At 36.8% G+C, this 17,538-nt stretch overlaps 1 protein-coding gene across 1 annotated transcript in view; it reads right to left on the minus strand.

Annotated features, from left to right (window-relative positions):
- Positions 1-17,538, minus strand: part of LOC141519187 (uncharacterized) — a 134,747-nt gene that overhangs the window by 1,609 nt on the left and 115,600 nt on the right. Inside the window, exon 19 of the mRNA XM_074231572.1 lies at positions 3,794-3,884. Coding sequence (XP_074087673.1) covers positions 3,794-3,884 — 91 coding nt within the window. The remainder of the gene's footprint in view (positions 1-3,793; positions 3,885-17,538) is intronic.

Raw genomic sequence — 17,538 nt, forward strand, 5'->3', positions numbered from 1 at the left:
GATGGGTCACATAGAATTCCAGGGAAATTAACAGTTTTTGCCCCCCTTACCATACACAGGAATATATGAAAAAGATGGTGAGAGAACAGTTAGTATAGGTGACCAATATGTGAACTCTTAACAGCCTTAGTTTCTTGAGAAAGAATAAAAAAAGTCACAGAAACCGTGGTTTCTACCCACAAGGCCTGAAAGGAAAATTGGTTATTGTAAGAGTTAACAGATGGGTGGACAAGCATAACGACCCTCACTATAGATTGTTAAGGGAGTGTATCAAAGAACATTACTTACACAGAAAATATAAAAAACTTTCCATTAAATGAATTGCTTAATTAATAACTTTAAATGAATTAATAATTTTACAATGCAGCAACAAACTAGGTAGCAGACAGGGTGAGTTCATCATGGCCTGAGCAGGGATAAAAAATTAACTACATGATCAAACTTGTAATCATATGAATTATATGATTGATGATGAAAATTGTACACTTTTGTAACCAAGGAAATGATCTTAGCTTGCTTGCTGTATACATGATTCTGAGACTATAAAAATAAATCTGGAAAAAAAAATAAATAAATCTGAGCAGCAGTAAGTCAACCTGCTCCTGCCTTTAACCCCTGTGTTGACTCAACTCATTTCACTGACTCTATCCCTCCTGTCAGGTTCCAAGGACCGGGCCAGGCTGGACCCCCGCGGTTTGCTATGGTGGTAATTCCAAATTCCCCTGGTTCATTCAATCCACTGCATTCTAATGTTATCTTAGCCCCAAGGGTCCTGCCCTTAATGCTCAGGCGGGGTTGTGCCTACAATGGACTGACTTGAAACACATTCTCAGCTATGCTATACTGAAGACAAATTTGTGTACTTCTAACCTAAGGTTATACTATCATAAAAAGGATATTTCAATGTATGCCTAATAGATTAAGATTTAGATGAATGCCAAATCTAAGGAGAAGAAATAGAATAACAATAATAGTAATATAGCACACACACACACACACACACACACACACACACACACACACACATATAATCACTTTAAAGTTTACAAAATGCTTTTCAAATATTATCACAGATGATCCTCACAACAACTATGGGAAGTGATGCTATTATTTTCATTTTGCAGATAAGGAAACTGTGGTAGACAAAAGTTAAATGACTTGCCCAGGGTCTGGACTAGTGTCTGAGGTTAGATTTGAAATCAGGTTTGAGAGAGGAAATAAGGGGAAAATATGGAAGTTGTGTGCTGTTTCCAGTACAAGATTTGAAACAAATCCCAAAGGGGCTTATTCTTGAGCTAAGGCTCTTTTTTGCCCTCTGATTGCTGCTCTTAGATGAATGTAGCACTAATGAAGCCTCATAAGAATCTCATAGATTTGGAAGGACCTCAGAGGCTCTCAAGGCCAGTCTGTCCTTAAACAGGAGATCTACCCTGCCACAACCCTAAAAAAGTGTTCATTTATTCTCTGCTTAAGAATATAAACTCCTCAAAGGCAGTGATTTTTTTTTAAGGTTTTTGCAAGGCAAAACGGGGTTAAGTGGCTTGCCCAAGGCCACACAGCTAGGTAATTCTTAAGTGTCTGAGACTGGATTTAAACCCAGGTACTCCTGACTCCAGGGCCAGTGCTTTATCCACTACACCACCTAGCCGCCCCCAGTGATATTCTTATTAAGCACACATTCCTAAAGGTTTAATTTTTTTTTTAATATATTGCTGAAGCGAACCACCATTGAGAGAGAACTCACTACCCTACAATTCAACCCAGGATTTATAAATTCCAAGGTTTGCAAGGTACTTTCTTTGTCTTGACCACAAATCTGGGGACTAGGTGTTTGTGTGATCCCCATTTTACAGAACACGGTTACATCACATGCTCCCAGAACTCAGTTGGGGGGACCAGAAGTGAGGTCTTCTTTACTCTCATCCCCACACTCTATGCCCTCTGCTACTTAGCTGCCTGAATTTAGAAAAGAATCGATAAAGGACCAAGTAGGGTTATAAAGAACTGAAGAGGGTTCTCTACCTACTCATGTAATTTGCATTCCAGGTGTCTCAGAACATCCATTCTACTGATTAAATCAAGTATACCTTTTCCTTAGTTGAAAGCAGGGAGAAAGCAGGGCCTGAGCTATGACCTCCTTATGGCAACTCTTTTTTTTTTTTTAATGACTTTCATCCCTTTTTTTTCCTCTCCCCCCGCCAACCAATTCCTAGCACCTTAGGGATACATATTCCATTGCCTATTGACTGACTAGCTAATATGCTGACATCAAGTTTAGCTGAAGTGTTTCTATTTTTTAAATGGTCTTTCATTAGGGAATCATAATATAGTCTACTTTTTCTGTGCCCAGGAAAGTGTTACCTAGTCTCAGATACCAGCCTGACTATAGGGACTCTTTTGTAATCCTTACAACAGATGACTTTTCTCCTTTACTTCCACTCAAGAAGGCTCAATTTTGGCACTCAGGAAAGGGGGTCCCAACAGCCAGGTGAATCCTGACTGACCCCACATGGGACATTTTTATTCCCCTTTTAACAGAGGTATTAAATAATAGAATTCAGGCACTGGGGCATTTTGAGCAGTGTCCCAAATCATTTAGCTTGCCTAATAAAGCAGTTAACCAATCTTATCTGCTAACCTCAAAAATGGTCTTTTTTCCCATCTCTAGGACAGTGAGGTCTATGCCAGCTAGGCCTCAGAGGGCTGAAGGATACCTAAAGAAACTATCCTTTCCAAATGCTTCTTTTTTTGGGGGAGGGGGTACTTTGTAAGGCCATGGGGTTAGGTGACTTGCCCAAGGTCACACAGCTAGGTGGTTATTAAGTGTCTGAGACTAGATTTGAAGTCAGGTCTTCTGACTCCAGGGCCAGTGCTCTATCCACTGTACCACGTAGCTGTCCCTTCACTTCTAAAGTGAAGAACTAAAAAGGCAAGAGTGAATAAACCAAGCCAGTTCAACTTCATAAGAGCAGATATTAAGGACTAATCAACAACTCATTCCTATTACCATATACCTGAAAGATGACACTGTTGAAAGAATTGCAGGCTAGATAATATCACTAAACCTTGGATGCTTTGTGGGTAAAACTTTTTTTCTTTCTTTAAAAATAAAACATCTAACTATTTACACCAACTAAGAAATGTACAATTATGAATTTTCCCTGAGACCTATGGAGGATTCAAATTAAGAGGGAAATATCCAGCTACAACAAAGAATGTGCTGGGCTTGGTTTCATCATTGGATTTTTAGTCCCTGATGTGGCTCTGGTGGTTTTTCCTCCACTCTTGCCTTTCAGGATTGTCCTCAGCCTGGCCTCACTTGACCTCTGGGAGATGTTAATTATTCTTATTATTATTTCCTTGTTAATTATTCTTATCCATGTCTTTGTTTCTCTCAGACCTTATACCATTCTGAGTTATTCACTCTTCAACCCATCATTTTTTCCCAGCTTAGTTCTTGCTTTACAGTTTTCTCTTTACATGTCAACTTCTAAATTCTATTAATCAATTATCATTGATTAATATAATGATTATTGATTAAATATAGAATATAATGATGTAACAATTAAAGTCCACAAAAGTTTCACTACCAGAAGTAGCTGCAATGGAAATTAATTTAATTCTCTTCCTCTCTCATTTGGTCTTCCTGAATTATAATGAATATTAAACCCAAAAGTAAGTCAGAAAGTCCCCAGTAACATTTCTCTCAAGGTGTAGCTACAAACTGACCGGTCACAACATCCTCTCAGTTATTCTTATGAAATAAATATCATTCAAAAATCTAGATACATACTTGTGGGTCGTTTCTTAAGGATGCAATGCCTCCACCTCCAAGGGAGTTTTTCAACACAAAGTTTAATGCATATATTCCTGGCAACTCATATCTGCAAAGGTAACATAGACAGTTGATTATCATTATTTTATCTGTGAGAGTGCTGCTGGTCAAAACACAAAAGATGCAGGTGGAAATGAATCAGGAATGCAGTAGACAGAATAATAATCAGTCAATCAATGAACTAAAGATCAATTATGTACTTTGAATAATAAAAGCTAGCATTCATCTAGGGCTTAAGGGTTGCAAAACACTTTACAAATATTATTTTATCCTTACAATAATAACTCTGAGAGGTAGGTTCCCTACTTTCCAGATGAGGAAACTGAGGAAGACAGAAGTTAAGTGACTTGCAAAAAGATCACCTAGGTAGGAAGTGTCTGGGAATCACACCTAAACTCTGGTCTGAGTTGGATTCGTTAGCCACTGAAATCAATACTAGCTATTGATCTATAGGTATAGAGTACTGGCCCTGGATTTAGGAAGACTATAATATCCCCACTGTAACATATTTGATAAGAGGTCAGCCAGCATCTAAGACCTCTGAATCCATATTTCTCAAAGAAGATTGTTCTACCCTGAGACAGTTATAATTCTTAGGAAGTTCTTCCTAATTTCAAACCCCTTTGACCTCATGGCTAGCTAGTCCATGCCCCACATTTTAGAGATGAGCAAAATAAAGTTCAAGAAAATTCACTGACCTGCACAACATCATAGAAGTAGTAGTAAGAAGGAAATTTCAGATTGGAACTAAGGACTGGTGCCTTCAAACTCTATTGCACTATATTAATCATTAAGTTTCAGAAGTTCATTCAATTAGGAATGAAACAAATAGTTGGTAAACAAAGAGAGGAATGGTATTTCACATATAAGGAGGCAGAATTGTGAATTATCATGTGGGAATGCTATTGATTTAGGCAACTTAGAATCATGGATAAAGGGATTGCTTGTTTATGTACTACCATATATATCATTTGTCTGTGTGACCATGGATTTAATCTCAACAACTCTCTAAGACTAAACATTAGGGATAATCTGCACTAGTAAAGGGGGCTTCCAAATAGAGAGTTCTACATAAATAAACAAGGAGAAAACAAAAAAGAAGAGGATACTTACAGAGATAGGAGGATCTAGGAGACAAAGTAGGTAGTCCAATATCTGACCATTTGTAAAAGATGACTTTTTTGTTTCATTTTAATGAAATAATTAGGTGGTCACTATGTACTAAGTGTTAGGGATTACAAAAATGAAATAATTCAGGGATGGTCACACATACTGATAATTCCTGCTTTCCAGGAGGAAAAGCTGGTGAATTTAGAATTCTTTAAAAATTCTTCACTGGGCTAGGTATTCAAGTATCTCCACTAAATTTGGAATTAATGTGGTGAGTCCAAAGTATGGGGGTAGGCAGGAATATAGAGAGGAGACACCAAGTTACCTAAGGAAGAGTGAACCAGTTCAGATGGGAGCAATGAGCAGGACAAAATTTCCATGCTCATCAGAGTGGGACCACACCAGTGAATATTTCCTATACTTTTATCCTGGGCAAGTTAAGAAGATCCAGCTTTGAAAAAAAAAAAACACTCTCAAAGTTTTATAACCTAGTGAGGAAAATACTAAATACAAATAAGTATAATACAAAATAGATTAAATATATAGGAAATCTATAGTATACTCTGAACAGGTCCTATTTATTTATGGTTCTTAGGTAATTGACTTCGATAATTAATAAACTAATTCCATTTTGAAAATAGTACTAAATATTATAAGAGAAGAATTACTAACTTAAACCTGTATATGCTAGCATAGATATCCTTATAATCATCATCACATTGACTGATCAATGCAGATTATACAAGGCAACAGTAAAAACTATGTAATATATCAATGTAAGCAGTAAAAATTTAGCACCAACCAAATACCTTTCAAGATTCAACCTAGTGGCTAGGGATGATACAGAAGAAAATCTTTATTTTTCATAAACAGATGACAAATCACCACAAGCATTAACTGTTTCTCAAGGTTCTGCCTTTGACCCTATTCTTTCTATGAATGCTCTTTCCCTTGGTGATCTAATTTACTCCCATGGTTCTATTGAATACCACTCTTCAGATGACTCCCAAATCTCAATTTCCAACTCCAATCTCTACCTGAAGTTCCATTCCCACATTTCCTGCTGCCTTCTGGATATTTCCCATGTGTACTGCCACAGCAGGTTAAACATGTTTAAAAGTGAATTCATCATCTTCCTCCTAAACCTGCCCCTCTCCAAACTTTTCTGTTTCTATTAATGGCAACACCATCTTCCCAAGTTATCCAGATTCAACATTTTAGAGTCACACCCGTTTCTACCATCCCAAATCTAATCACCTGCCTAATTAACTGTAACATACTTGATAAGAAGTCAGCCAGCATCTAAGACCTCCAAATCCATACCTCTTAAAGAAAATTGTTCTACCCTAAAACAGTTATATCCTATCTCTTCAACTCTTCCACTAAAAATTTTGCACAGAGAGGACTTCCCTCCCCCATACTCCATCTATTTAAGTCCATCCCTTCAATACCCATATTTAAAAAACTAATAAAAATCTTAGCTCACCTATGTCTAAATTAGGTGTCACCTACTCCATGTAGACTTACCTGTAATTTCCCTCTTTTGGGTGAAAATGATCTTTCTCTCCTGACAGTTTTCATCATTCTTTGTCTGGACCTCTCCTTTAACCTTTCCTCTTCTTTGCATCATAATTATTTCTGTATCTTTTCCCCTATTAGATGTTAGGATTCATGAAAAGCAATGTCTGTGTGGTAAATATCTTTGTTACTCCAGTATCTACTACAAAGCTTTGTACAAAATTACTTAGCACTTAATGAATGCTCATTGAATGAATGAAAGATCTCATGTGATCCTTATAGCAGAGGAGGTATTCACCTTATTTCTCAACCACTTTGGATTTCAACATTTAGGATTTATTCTAGAATTAAAATGAGCAAAAACTGACTACCATTTATAGCTTTTGATTTAGGAACTAGAACTAGGGTCTTACCTTAACCTAATTTCATTTTTGTTTATTTGATTTGTTTTGAAACACAATGCACTTTGCTAGAATCCTTGACAGTCAAGATTTTTTCTCTGTTTTCCTGATCGTATTTAAGAAATTAATAAAATCTGAGCTATTCAGCTCACACGTGTCTAAACAGATTCTATGTTTCTCCTATACTTGAAAAATTAGAGCCATATTTGAGATTTTCTAAATTTTTTTCAAACCAGGGATCGACAAGAGGATATACTCTATATTACTCTTCCTTGCAGTAAGTTGGGAAATTTTGGTAATGGTGTTTGACTAATCTGTTTCTGATATATATATATATATATATATATATATATATATATATATATATATATAAAATGAGGTGTGAGAAATGAACATTTATCTCATATTTAATAACTAATTATTGTATCAGGACCAGGGTTTTTTCCCCTTTTCTACTTCCTCACCCTGAAGACAACCAGTGTGGGAAATTTCTTTTTACCCAGGCCAAGATCTGGTCACACAGTAAAAGAAATTCTAAATTTGGGTTAATGAGTGTATTCTTGCTCATTGTGTTTGCTCAGACAGGGCTGGGGAAATGCTGATTCTCCCTATTATCAAGATCAATGATATGGAAATTGATGTCTCCAACATTTGGGTGACCTAAGTCACTATCCCAGGATAATCCACCTCCCATTGTGTTAACCAATCAGAGCTGATTAGGCACTCCTCAGGAACATCTACTCTCAGAAGGGCATATAAACTGTGAACCTACAGGCATCACAAATCTTTGGTTTAAGAGAGATGGCCAAATGACCATCCTGGACTTATTAATAAAATGATTAAATTAACCAGAAACTACATCTCTCAAACTTTTTAAAAAAAATTTATCTATTTATTTTGAATTTCACAATTTTTCCCCTAATCTCACTTCTCCCCCACCCCCTCACAGAAGGCAGTCTGTTAGTCTTTACATTATCTCAAACCTTTTTAAGAAGAGTTTCCATGATTTTCAATTTAACTCAGATAATAATTTTTTAAAGCATTTATCAAGTCTTATTAAAGTGTAACACATTGTGCTATATTCTGGGGATATAAAGACAAAACAGAAACAATCTCTGTCCTACTTAGATATAAGTACACAAGGTGTACAAAATGATGGTATAAATATATGAATATAAATAATTATGTACACACACAGGGGTATGCTGATAAATATTTTAACAACCCTCTCTCTAAAAGAAAATGTATGGCTAACACACTTTTTAGTTTAAACTGGATGATCAACATTTTCTCCATCATTTTTTGAAGTGTAAACAACTAAACAGTAAATCAAGCCCTAATTTGTTGTTGTCATTCAGTCATTTTTAGTCATGTCTGACTCTTCTTGACTGCATTTGGTGTTTTCCTGGCAAAGATATAGGAGCGGTTTGCCATTTCTTTCTTACTCTTTTTACAGATGAAGAAACTGAGGCAAACAGGCTGAATGACTTGCCCAGGATCACAGAGCTAGTAAGTGTTTCTGGCCATATTTGAACTCAGGAAGATGAGTCTTCCTAACTCCAAGACCAGCACCCTCTCCACTATACCTCTAAGGTACCCCCTAATTTGTAGCAAATGAGACCATCTTTTGCAACAATTCTTACTTATCTTTGATATAAGGAATATGGGTTTGCCTCAGATAAACTGGGACCTGGGAAAGACCTTAGATTAAAAAAGGTTAATGTCTACCATTTCATCTGGAGTCAGCACCAGTTGTCCTGACCTGTGTCTTACCTGACACTGGACCCTATGACTGTAGAGGAAATAGTCTGATAACTTTGCACAGCTCTGCCTCATTTAAACCCAATTCACCGGGAAGTCAAGACTTAACCCTCCTGATGTCATTGGTCCTCTTTAAGAACAAAGTATGAACAAGAACACTAGTATTTGCCAAATTTTGAGTTGTAAACATGAAAATTGTCAGTATTCTTTCACTCATTCTCCCAGCCTGTATTTTATGTCCTTGTGTGTGAATAGGAAGAGATTTCTATAATTAAATATGTACATGTATATATACATTTATACATATTTGTATAACCACTCACACAATTGGAGAGAGGAAAGTCCAAATTAGAGGATTCACCGAAAGGTCTCTGGAGCTGAACCCTGAATGGAGGGAGCCCCAGGAATTTCAAGGAGTGACAGTGAGGTGGAAGAACATCCCAAGCATGGTGGAAAAGCTCTACAAAGATATCAGTTTCATATAAAGGAAAGCCAGTTTGGCCAAAATGTAGAATGATTAAAGGATCATGATAAGCTTCCTGTGCTAAAACAAATGCATTGCATTTTAACTTAAAGGGAAGAAGGGGTAGCTGAAGCTTCTTGAGTAAGAGACTGACATTGTTAAACTTGTCCTTCAAAAATTTTAATTTGGGAACTGGGTGGTGGGTGGTTGGTAGAGAGTTTAGAGAGAGATAGGATTGGAATAAAAATGAACAGTAAAGAGGCTATCCAGACAAGAAGGGATAAAAGCAATGTGTGATAATGAGACCAACAGATTGAAAAATACGGTCATTAAAAGTGATATCTGTATTAATACTACAAAAAAGAATATTTCCTTTCACAAGTTCGGTTGTCTTAGCAGAAATCTATTGATTCATTAGGCACCTACTATATGCAAAGAGCTTACCTTCTAATAAGACAGATAATATTAGCACATGAGTAACTAATATTAGGCAAAACATAATTGATATAGAGTAGCAGAGGAAGTCAAGTGAAGAGGAAGGCTTATTAAGACTCAGTTTTATGACCTCTGTGAGGGAATTATAATTTGTTTAGACATAATTATAAACATATGTGAAATGTGTTTCTCATTGTGATTCAATGGTCTAAGTAGCTATTTATAGATCTACTATTATAAGTCGTCAGCATCAACCATTCAAAATAAATCATTAACTTTGTATATGTAATAAAATGAAGTAAAATTATGCCAAGATCAAGAACAATATACTTAAAGAAAAAGACTTAAAACTATCAAGTAGTCAGACATTGATCTTAAAATGAACATTTTTCAAAATGGTAAATACATTTTACCTGAGCCATGAAAAAAATCTATGGGCAGGGGCTCAGTGACTTTAGTCCTTCCTAGCAATAAGTTAGATTTAAGAGATACCCCAGTCTACTGTGTTTGTTTTAGGTTTTGGAATTTGAAGGTTTTCTACAGGACAGGCAATTTGACAAATGATGATAAAAACATAAAACCTGTTTTGGGAAAGTTTTAACCCACAGAAAGGAGGCCAAAAGTCTAACAAAGCATTTAAGGACAAGGAGGTTGAGGTGGGGTGAGTGGGAGCAAAGGAGGATGGGGCAAGGATACTACCAAATCAGTTACTGGAGAGACAAAGAGACTAAGGAAACTCCACAGGGGTCAGAGCATATCTTTAATTCAGTCAACAGAGGGGAGCCTAAGACTTAGATGAGATCATCTCAGATAGCAGTTTTGTTTCTTTTGCCCTGAAAAAAAACTGGTTTTTTTAGTGAACTTTGAGCACAATTTAAGTCTATATAGTGTGATGTGGCAGCCACAAAACCCAACATCACCTTGGACTGTATTAAGAAGGACAGAGCTCCCAAGACCTGGGAGGTGATAGTCCCACCATACTCCACCCCCATCCTCTGGGGGATAGTGTTCAGTTCAATACACCATAACTGTGATAAACTAGAGTGTCCATAGGATCACGATGCTGATTAGCCTTGAGGTTAGTGAAATGAGGAGAAAGTGAATGAGCTGGGAGCAAAGAAGTCATGAGAGAAATGTTAGCTGTGTTCTGTCATTTGAAGACCTATCATTGGGAACCATTTCAGTCTTGATGACAGGAAAATTTCTTAACACTGGGAGCTGTCTAACAGTAGAATAGCTTGCCTCTAGAAGTGGTGGCTTCCCCTTCTTTCAAGCAGAGGCTGGATAATCAGTTTGGTGATATTTAAAGGGAGGGTATTTTTCCTGCCTAGATGGAACAAAGAACAGTTACTGAAATACTGTCCAAACTTCAACTATCATGATTTTTTTTGTTTTGTTTTTTTGTTTTTTGCAAGACAAATGGGGTTAAGTGGCTTGCCCAAGGCCACACAACTAGGTAATTAGTAAGTGTCTGAGACGGGATTTGAACCCAGGTACTCCTGACTCCAGGGCCAGTGCTTTATCTACTACACCACCTAGCCACCCCATCATGATTTTTTTTTGATCTTTGGAAGGAAGGGAATCTATGGTATTGTAAGACATGGTCTACCTGACCCAGTATCCAGGTTGTGCCATCTTAGTTCTCTGCAGATACACTCAGGTCATCCCACTCAATGAAACTGTTCTGAGCTGAGGCTGGGGTGTTGGGAGGACAAGTAATGTTTCTAGTAGGGATGTCTGATTCATTTTCTTTATTTAATGTTATGGGCAGGAAAGACACAATTATCGAGATGATAATTTACCTGAAAGATTCCAAATGGTTAGAGTGAAGGAAGAGGGAGGACTAGAAATGAGGCAGGGTAGACACCAGACAGGAGGAAGTCTTATCCCCAACAGTGAAGAGCTATGGAAAGATAGACTAGACTCTGAAAACCAGTCTTTTTTGAACTACTGCAACACCAAGTTATGGCATTGCCAAATATAAATCCTAAAACTAAAATATTCACTGAAATCTTGAAAGAATTTACAGGCAAAAGCCCAGGAACTACAATTTGCTGTTATATATCTATGCATATGCTGAGATTCTTTAAATGTCATGGAATTCATTTAAAGGGAAATTTTTCCTCATCTGCAAAATGAATGTCAAGATAAGATGTCTCTCAGGATATTAGCTTCCAAAATTCTATCTTTGATTCTGAATGAATTGTAGCTAGCATCCACTTGTACACAAGTCAATGTGGTAGACTGAGTTTTGTTTTGTTTTCTCTTTCAGAGTGGCAAGTTAATAAGACTTTGCTTTACTTAACTCAGTTTTGGGGGGGGGGTCTTTTGTTTTTGTTTTTTAGTAAGAAACAAGAACAAAGCATGCCTAGAAAAAGCACAGGATTTGGAATCAAAAAGTCTGAAATCAAATCCTTGCTCTGTTGCTTACTAGAGTGACCTTGGACTAATCAATTAACTGTTATTCACCTGTGAAAGGAAAGGGAAAGTTTTAGAGTAGGTGAACTCTGAATCTAAATCTGTGATCCTAATATACTGATGATATCCAGTTCAAATTGCTTTAAGTAAACCAATACTACTTGTAGGATTAGGAAGAGAATGGAGGCTAACACTCATTCCATATATCCTCATGGATACAAAGACCAGAGGTGCAATAATGGTCAAGAAATTTTCAATCCACCAAAAACAGAAGGAAATTCTCTTTCTGGTCAATGGCATTCATTCATTCAAAATACTGGTGCTGGCTTCCTCAGGTACTATTTCTGATAAGATATTATCCAATATTCATTTTATATTTGAAACAACCAAATAAATCTTTTAAGATCATACTAATATAGTAACTGCAAGGCTCCATAACTAACCACTGTCCCATTTTCTTTCTTTGAAGCACTACTTTCACTTATCCCTCATTAGCATAAACAAATATTTACCATTTGTCTACTGTACATAACAACTATAAGATTATAAGTTCCTTGAAGACAGGAGTTATTTTTCCTTTAATTTATATTCCCTCAGTCTTGGGGGTACTTGGTAGGCACTTCACATATGTTTGCTGAAGAGCTCATAGGGAAATGTTATACATAATCTCAGATATATAATGAGAATCATATTACTTGCCTTCTCAAAAGGATTGGAGAGAGAATTTGAAATTCAAAATGCTTAAAACATGAATTTCGACCACAAACAAATAAATGGATGAATTGACTAATTCATTAATCAATTAAAGGGAAAGATGTTTGTTGATTTGACTTTTAAGGATACAAAAGGGGGTTAAAAAAGTCTGTCTCTTAAGGAACTTACAAAAGAACTTGAACAATATAGGATCATTATAAAAAAAAAGATATATTATGATACACCAAGTTCCACTGCTTATTAAAAATTTCTCTTGCCTCTCATTTATTTTTCTTCTATTACCCCCCCCCCCCACCCCTTTATGCCTTTGCTTTTGCTTTCTCTCTGGATTCTTTCCTAGTGATCAACTAGGAAACTAAACACTGTCTCATTTTCTTTCTTTTTTCTCTTTGAAGCACTACTTTCACTTATCCTCATTAACATAAACAAATATTTACCATTTGTCTACTCTACATAACTATAAGATTATTAATTCCTATAAAGAATCAATCAATAAATACATTTTCATAAGAACTCATTAGGTTCCAAGCACAGTACTAAGCCTGGGGATACAAGTGTAATGAATGAAATAATAGTTGGGGAAGTTCTAGAGTGATAAAGATGATTAAACATATAGAAAATGGATCTTGCCCAAAGAAGTCTGAAGGACTTCATTATTATGAGTAGAGGCAAACAGCCATTCCATTTCAATGGAAGTTCCACAAAGAAGGATAGGCTTGAATTGCAACCACAAGGATTTAGATTAGAATTTTTTTTAATTTAAAAAGAATTTTCCAACCTTAAAACTTAAGACATTAGAGTTTTAAGAGTGGAATGGGAAAAGGGAGGGGTCTTAACCATTTAGGGGTCTTAGATCCTTTTGCCAATCTGGTGAAACATAGAGACTTCTTTTCAGAATAATAATTTCAAATATATGAAATATCTAATACTTCAAAGAAAATCAATTACACTGAAGCATAGTCATTTAAAAAAAATACAAGTTCATGGGTCCCAAGTTAAGAATTCTTGCTTAGGAGACATTATTAGCAGGTACAGTATTATCAGAGAAGGTTAGAAAATCAACTTTTCTGAAAAATCTGTATTATATTTTGCTTAATGACCATTAGATCTTTACAGAATGGTGTAAAATGATGGCTATTGCTCTTAGATGACTGCCCATGAAAGAAACCCAACAGTCATGGTAGCCTGTCAAAGTCACTCTTTCCTTTTCTTCACCATTGCATGATCTTCCAATTATGTAACACAAATAGGTAAGTAGAACTTCTGGTCTTTGTAGGCCCTTTCCCTATAATGACTTTAGAAACTCATTCCCCAAAAGTTCCTTTCCTGTGGATTCTGGGTAGGGAGGAGTTGAAGAGACTTTCAGACCCACCCAGGAGATCCCAGGAGAGAGCAAAAGCCAGAGTCTCAACCATTTGCAGAACAGGTGAATACTTTTGTTAGTCATTCTGATAAAGGTGATCTTAACCATTTGCACATCAGGGGAATGCTTTTGTTAGTCATTTTGACAAAGGTGATCTTGAACTTCCAGGAAACATTGTATTATAAAATTTTAAAAATTCAGGGAACTACTATGCAGGTTTTTAATTCTCTTACATTTCCATTTAAAAACACACACAGTAAAATTACCTTAAATTAAAATTCTTTTTAAAAAATATCACTTTTTCTTATTGACCTCCTGTAGACAGAAACAATGGGGTGCCTTCTTAATTACTTCCTTTAATATGTTGAACTTGGCTTCAATATACATCAGACTTCAGATTTCAAGAGAACTTCCTTTTAGCTTTGGCTAAATACTTATTACCTGACTAAATACTAAAGCTATAATGTTTAATGAATTTATTTATCAGGAAAAGTAAGTCCTCTTGTTTATGATGAAGCATGTGACTGCAGAAGAAAATGTTAAATGAAAATATAGGGAGGGGGAAAGGAAAGAAAATTGTGTTTGCCTGGTATCCTGGCAAGAGGAATAAAATATTTCAGTCTGAATATATGCATATATGAAATGAAGCTTTCTCTCTGGTGAATGGGAACAATGATCAACACCATATGGGATCTGATAAAAAGCACCTTGATTCCTCTCCCAGAGATAAGAAATAACCAGATGGTTCTAAAGGAAGAAGGCCCTGTTTTTCTCCCTGTTTTCTCAGAAAAAGCAAAAATTCCTTTCAATTAATATTTATGAAGTGCCAGTGATAAGTAGGCTTTTGAGATGGATACTGGCAATACAGATATGAACTAAGGGAGTCCTTACCCTCAAGGAACTTACAGTCTGCCAAACACACCAATAAACATCACCCAGAGGAGTGTAGGAAGAGGGAAAAGAAGAGATCCTGATAAAGTGTTCTCTTTTTTTTTTTTAGTTTTTGCAAGGTAAATGGGGTTAAGTGGCTTGCCCAAGACCACACAGCTGAGTAATTATTAAATGTATGAGGCCACATTTGAACTCAGGTACTTCTGACTCCAGGGCTGGTGCTCTATCCACTGCACCACCTAGCTGCCCCTCTAACTCATTGATGAGAGGGGAGAGAATTGGGAGCTAAAGGGAAGAACTGGTGGACCAGGTGATTTCAACACCAAATGAGGTAAATATGTTCCAAGTTTGGGAGACATTCCAGATGAGTGAATGGTGTGAGCAAGGGAAGGATAGAACAGGCAGCAGCTAGTAGGAGAGGGCAAAATTTAAGAGTCAATAATTCAATTTAATTCCATTCTTTTTGATTCAATTCAATTCTATGAGCTTTCTTGAGGAACCTGGCATGCTCCTGCCACTGTATTGTTGGGAGTGAGGCCTTTGAGTTCCCAGTTATCCCATGGTATCTATTTTGTGTTTTCTTATTTGTGTAGCTGTTATAAACTGTGCTATTTGAGGGCAGGAGCTGTTTGGTTTTTGTCTGTGTATAACCCTAGAACCTAATGTAGTACTGTGGCTGTGGAATAAACACAGTGCAATGGGGTGAATGGTTTGGTGCTAGAGACCTTAATTTGAATCTTGGCTTTGCCACCCATGTGACCGGAGCAATTCCGGTGACCTCACCAAGTCTCAGTTTTCTGATCTGTAAAAGAATGGAAACTGGACTAGGTAGCCATTAAGGGCCCTTAGCTCTACATCTTTGATCTAAGTTCACTGAATCAGTATATATACCAAATATTGCCATTTTGTAGCCTGGATGTCTCACACTTATGCAGTACTATTTTTAAAATGAATATGAATGCTGTTCTGATGAATGAAATAGAAATTTATTTAAGAATATGTTACTAAATTCAAAGGCTTTTGTCATCATAGACAAAAAACAATATTCCAAACAATATTAACAGCTAGAATTTGCATGGTACTTTAAAGCTTGCAAAATGATTCTATCCTAGCGGGGCAGCTAGGTGGCACAGTAGATAGAGCACCAGCCCTTGAGTCAGGAGGACTGAGTTAAAATGTGACTTCAGACACTTAATAATTACCTAGCTCAGGTTACCTTGGGCAAATCACTTAACCCCACTGCTTTGCAAAAAAAAACCCCCAAAAACAATAAAAAAATTTGATCCTCACAACCTTATTTTTGGCTCATCCAGAATAACATAGCTATTAAGTACTGAAGCAAAATTTAACCTCAAGACTTTCTGACTTTAGATCTAGAGATCTCTCCTTTAAAACAACTACTTAGTTTAGTAAACAGATTGAGAGGAAGGATGAAGGATGGCTTAAGATATTTTGGATGTTTAAAAAGATGTCCTGTAGTGATTTCTTTTTACCTACAGCAGTGGATCTCTAACCTTTTCAAGTTGTAGGACACCTTATGTCTTGCTCCCTCAGTTTCACAATTTAGTCCATCTATAAAATATACTGAGAGCTGTTATTGTTTGCTCTTCATTTTCAGAGAATCAATGACCTCATGGGGTAATGTCCTGACGAGAGCATGAATTGGATTGAAGTGAGGCAGAGCCGCACAGCCTTGCCCTGTCTTCCAGAGTCACTGAAGTCCATTGGCAAATCAAAAATCAAGATAACTGGTAATGAACCAAGTTGCAGTGGATGACCATAGCATCTTCAACATCTGACCAAGCTCTAAGCTCTTCACAGTGGTTGCTTCAAACAATTTCATGGCCATTGGAACAAATATTTTTCTGGGAAGTCTCCACATGCTTGAAGTAGATACGTTCCCTAACTTAGCTATGAGTCTGGGGCCTCTTAGTTACCCGCAACCTGGTTGAGCCCATCTGCCACGACAGTTTATGCGGTGTGGCTACTGGCCATGCTACAGCTTCTTGGAGCCACAGGTGAGAGTTAGGGTGTATGGATTGCTTGGAGAGAACCAGCACCTATGGTAAGAGGGCTTGCTGAGTCCTACTTTAGGGCTGCTCATCATGTGCAGTTTTTGGTGTCTATACTGAGAGCAGCTGTGGGTAGAACTTTGAATCAGGAGAATTTCATTTTGAATCCTGCCTCTGACATTTATTAACTGTGATCCTTAGCATGTCCAGACAATTTTCTAAGATTATAAATTGCAGATTTATTACATTTTAACAATTGTTTTTTTTTAAATTAGAAGATATTTCTTCACCAGGAGCCCCATAGGTATTGATAAAATAACAAGCACACAAACACACACACACACACACACACACACACACACACACACACACACGCAAAATAGATATATTAACATCCTTGATTGATAATAACAAAGAGACTAGACCTGTAATTTCACTGGCGTAGGGAACTGGGAATGAAGAAACTCCTTCTGCCACTTCCGATCTAACACCTCTAAAACTCAAGTTCTTACTGGATTGTCTGGAACTGCAAGAGGTTAAGAGGTTTGTTCACATAAAGAAGATCAAAGGCAAGATTTAAATTTGGGTCTACTTGACTGCAAGGACAACTCACCTCC

The sequence above is a fragment of the Macrotis lagotis genome, chromosome 3, assembly GCF_037893015.1.
Source record: "Macrotis lagotis isolate mMagLag1 chromosome 3, bilby.v1.9.chrom.fasta, whole genome shotgun sequence".
NCBI classification, from domain to species: domain Eukaryota; kingdom Metazoa; phylum Chordata; class Mammalia; order Peramelemorphia; family Peramelidae; genus Macrotis; species Macrotis lagotis.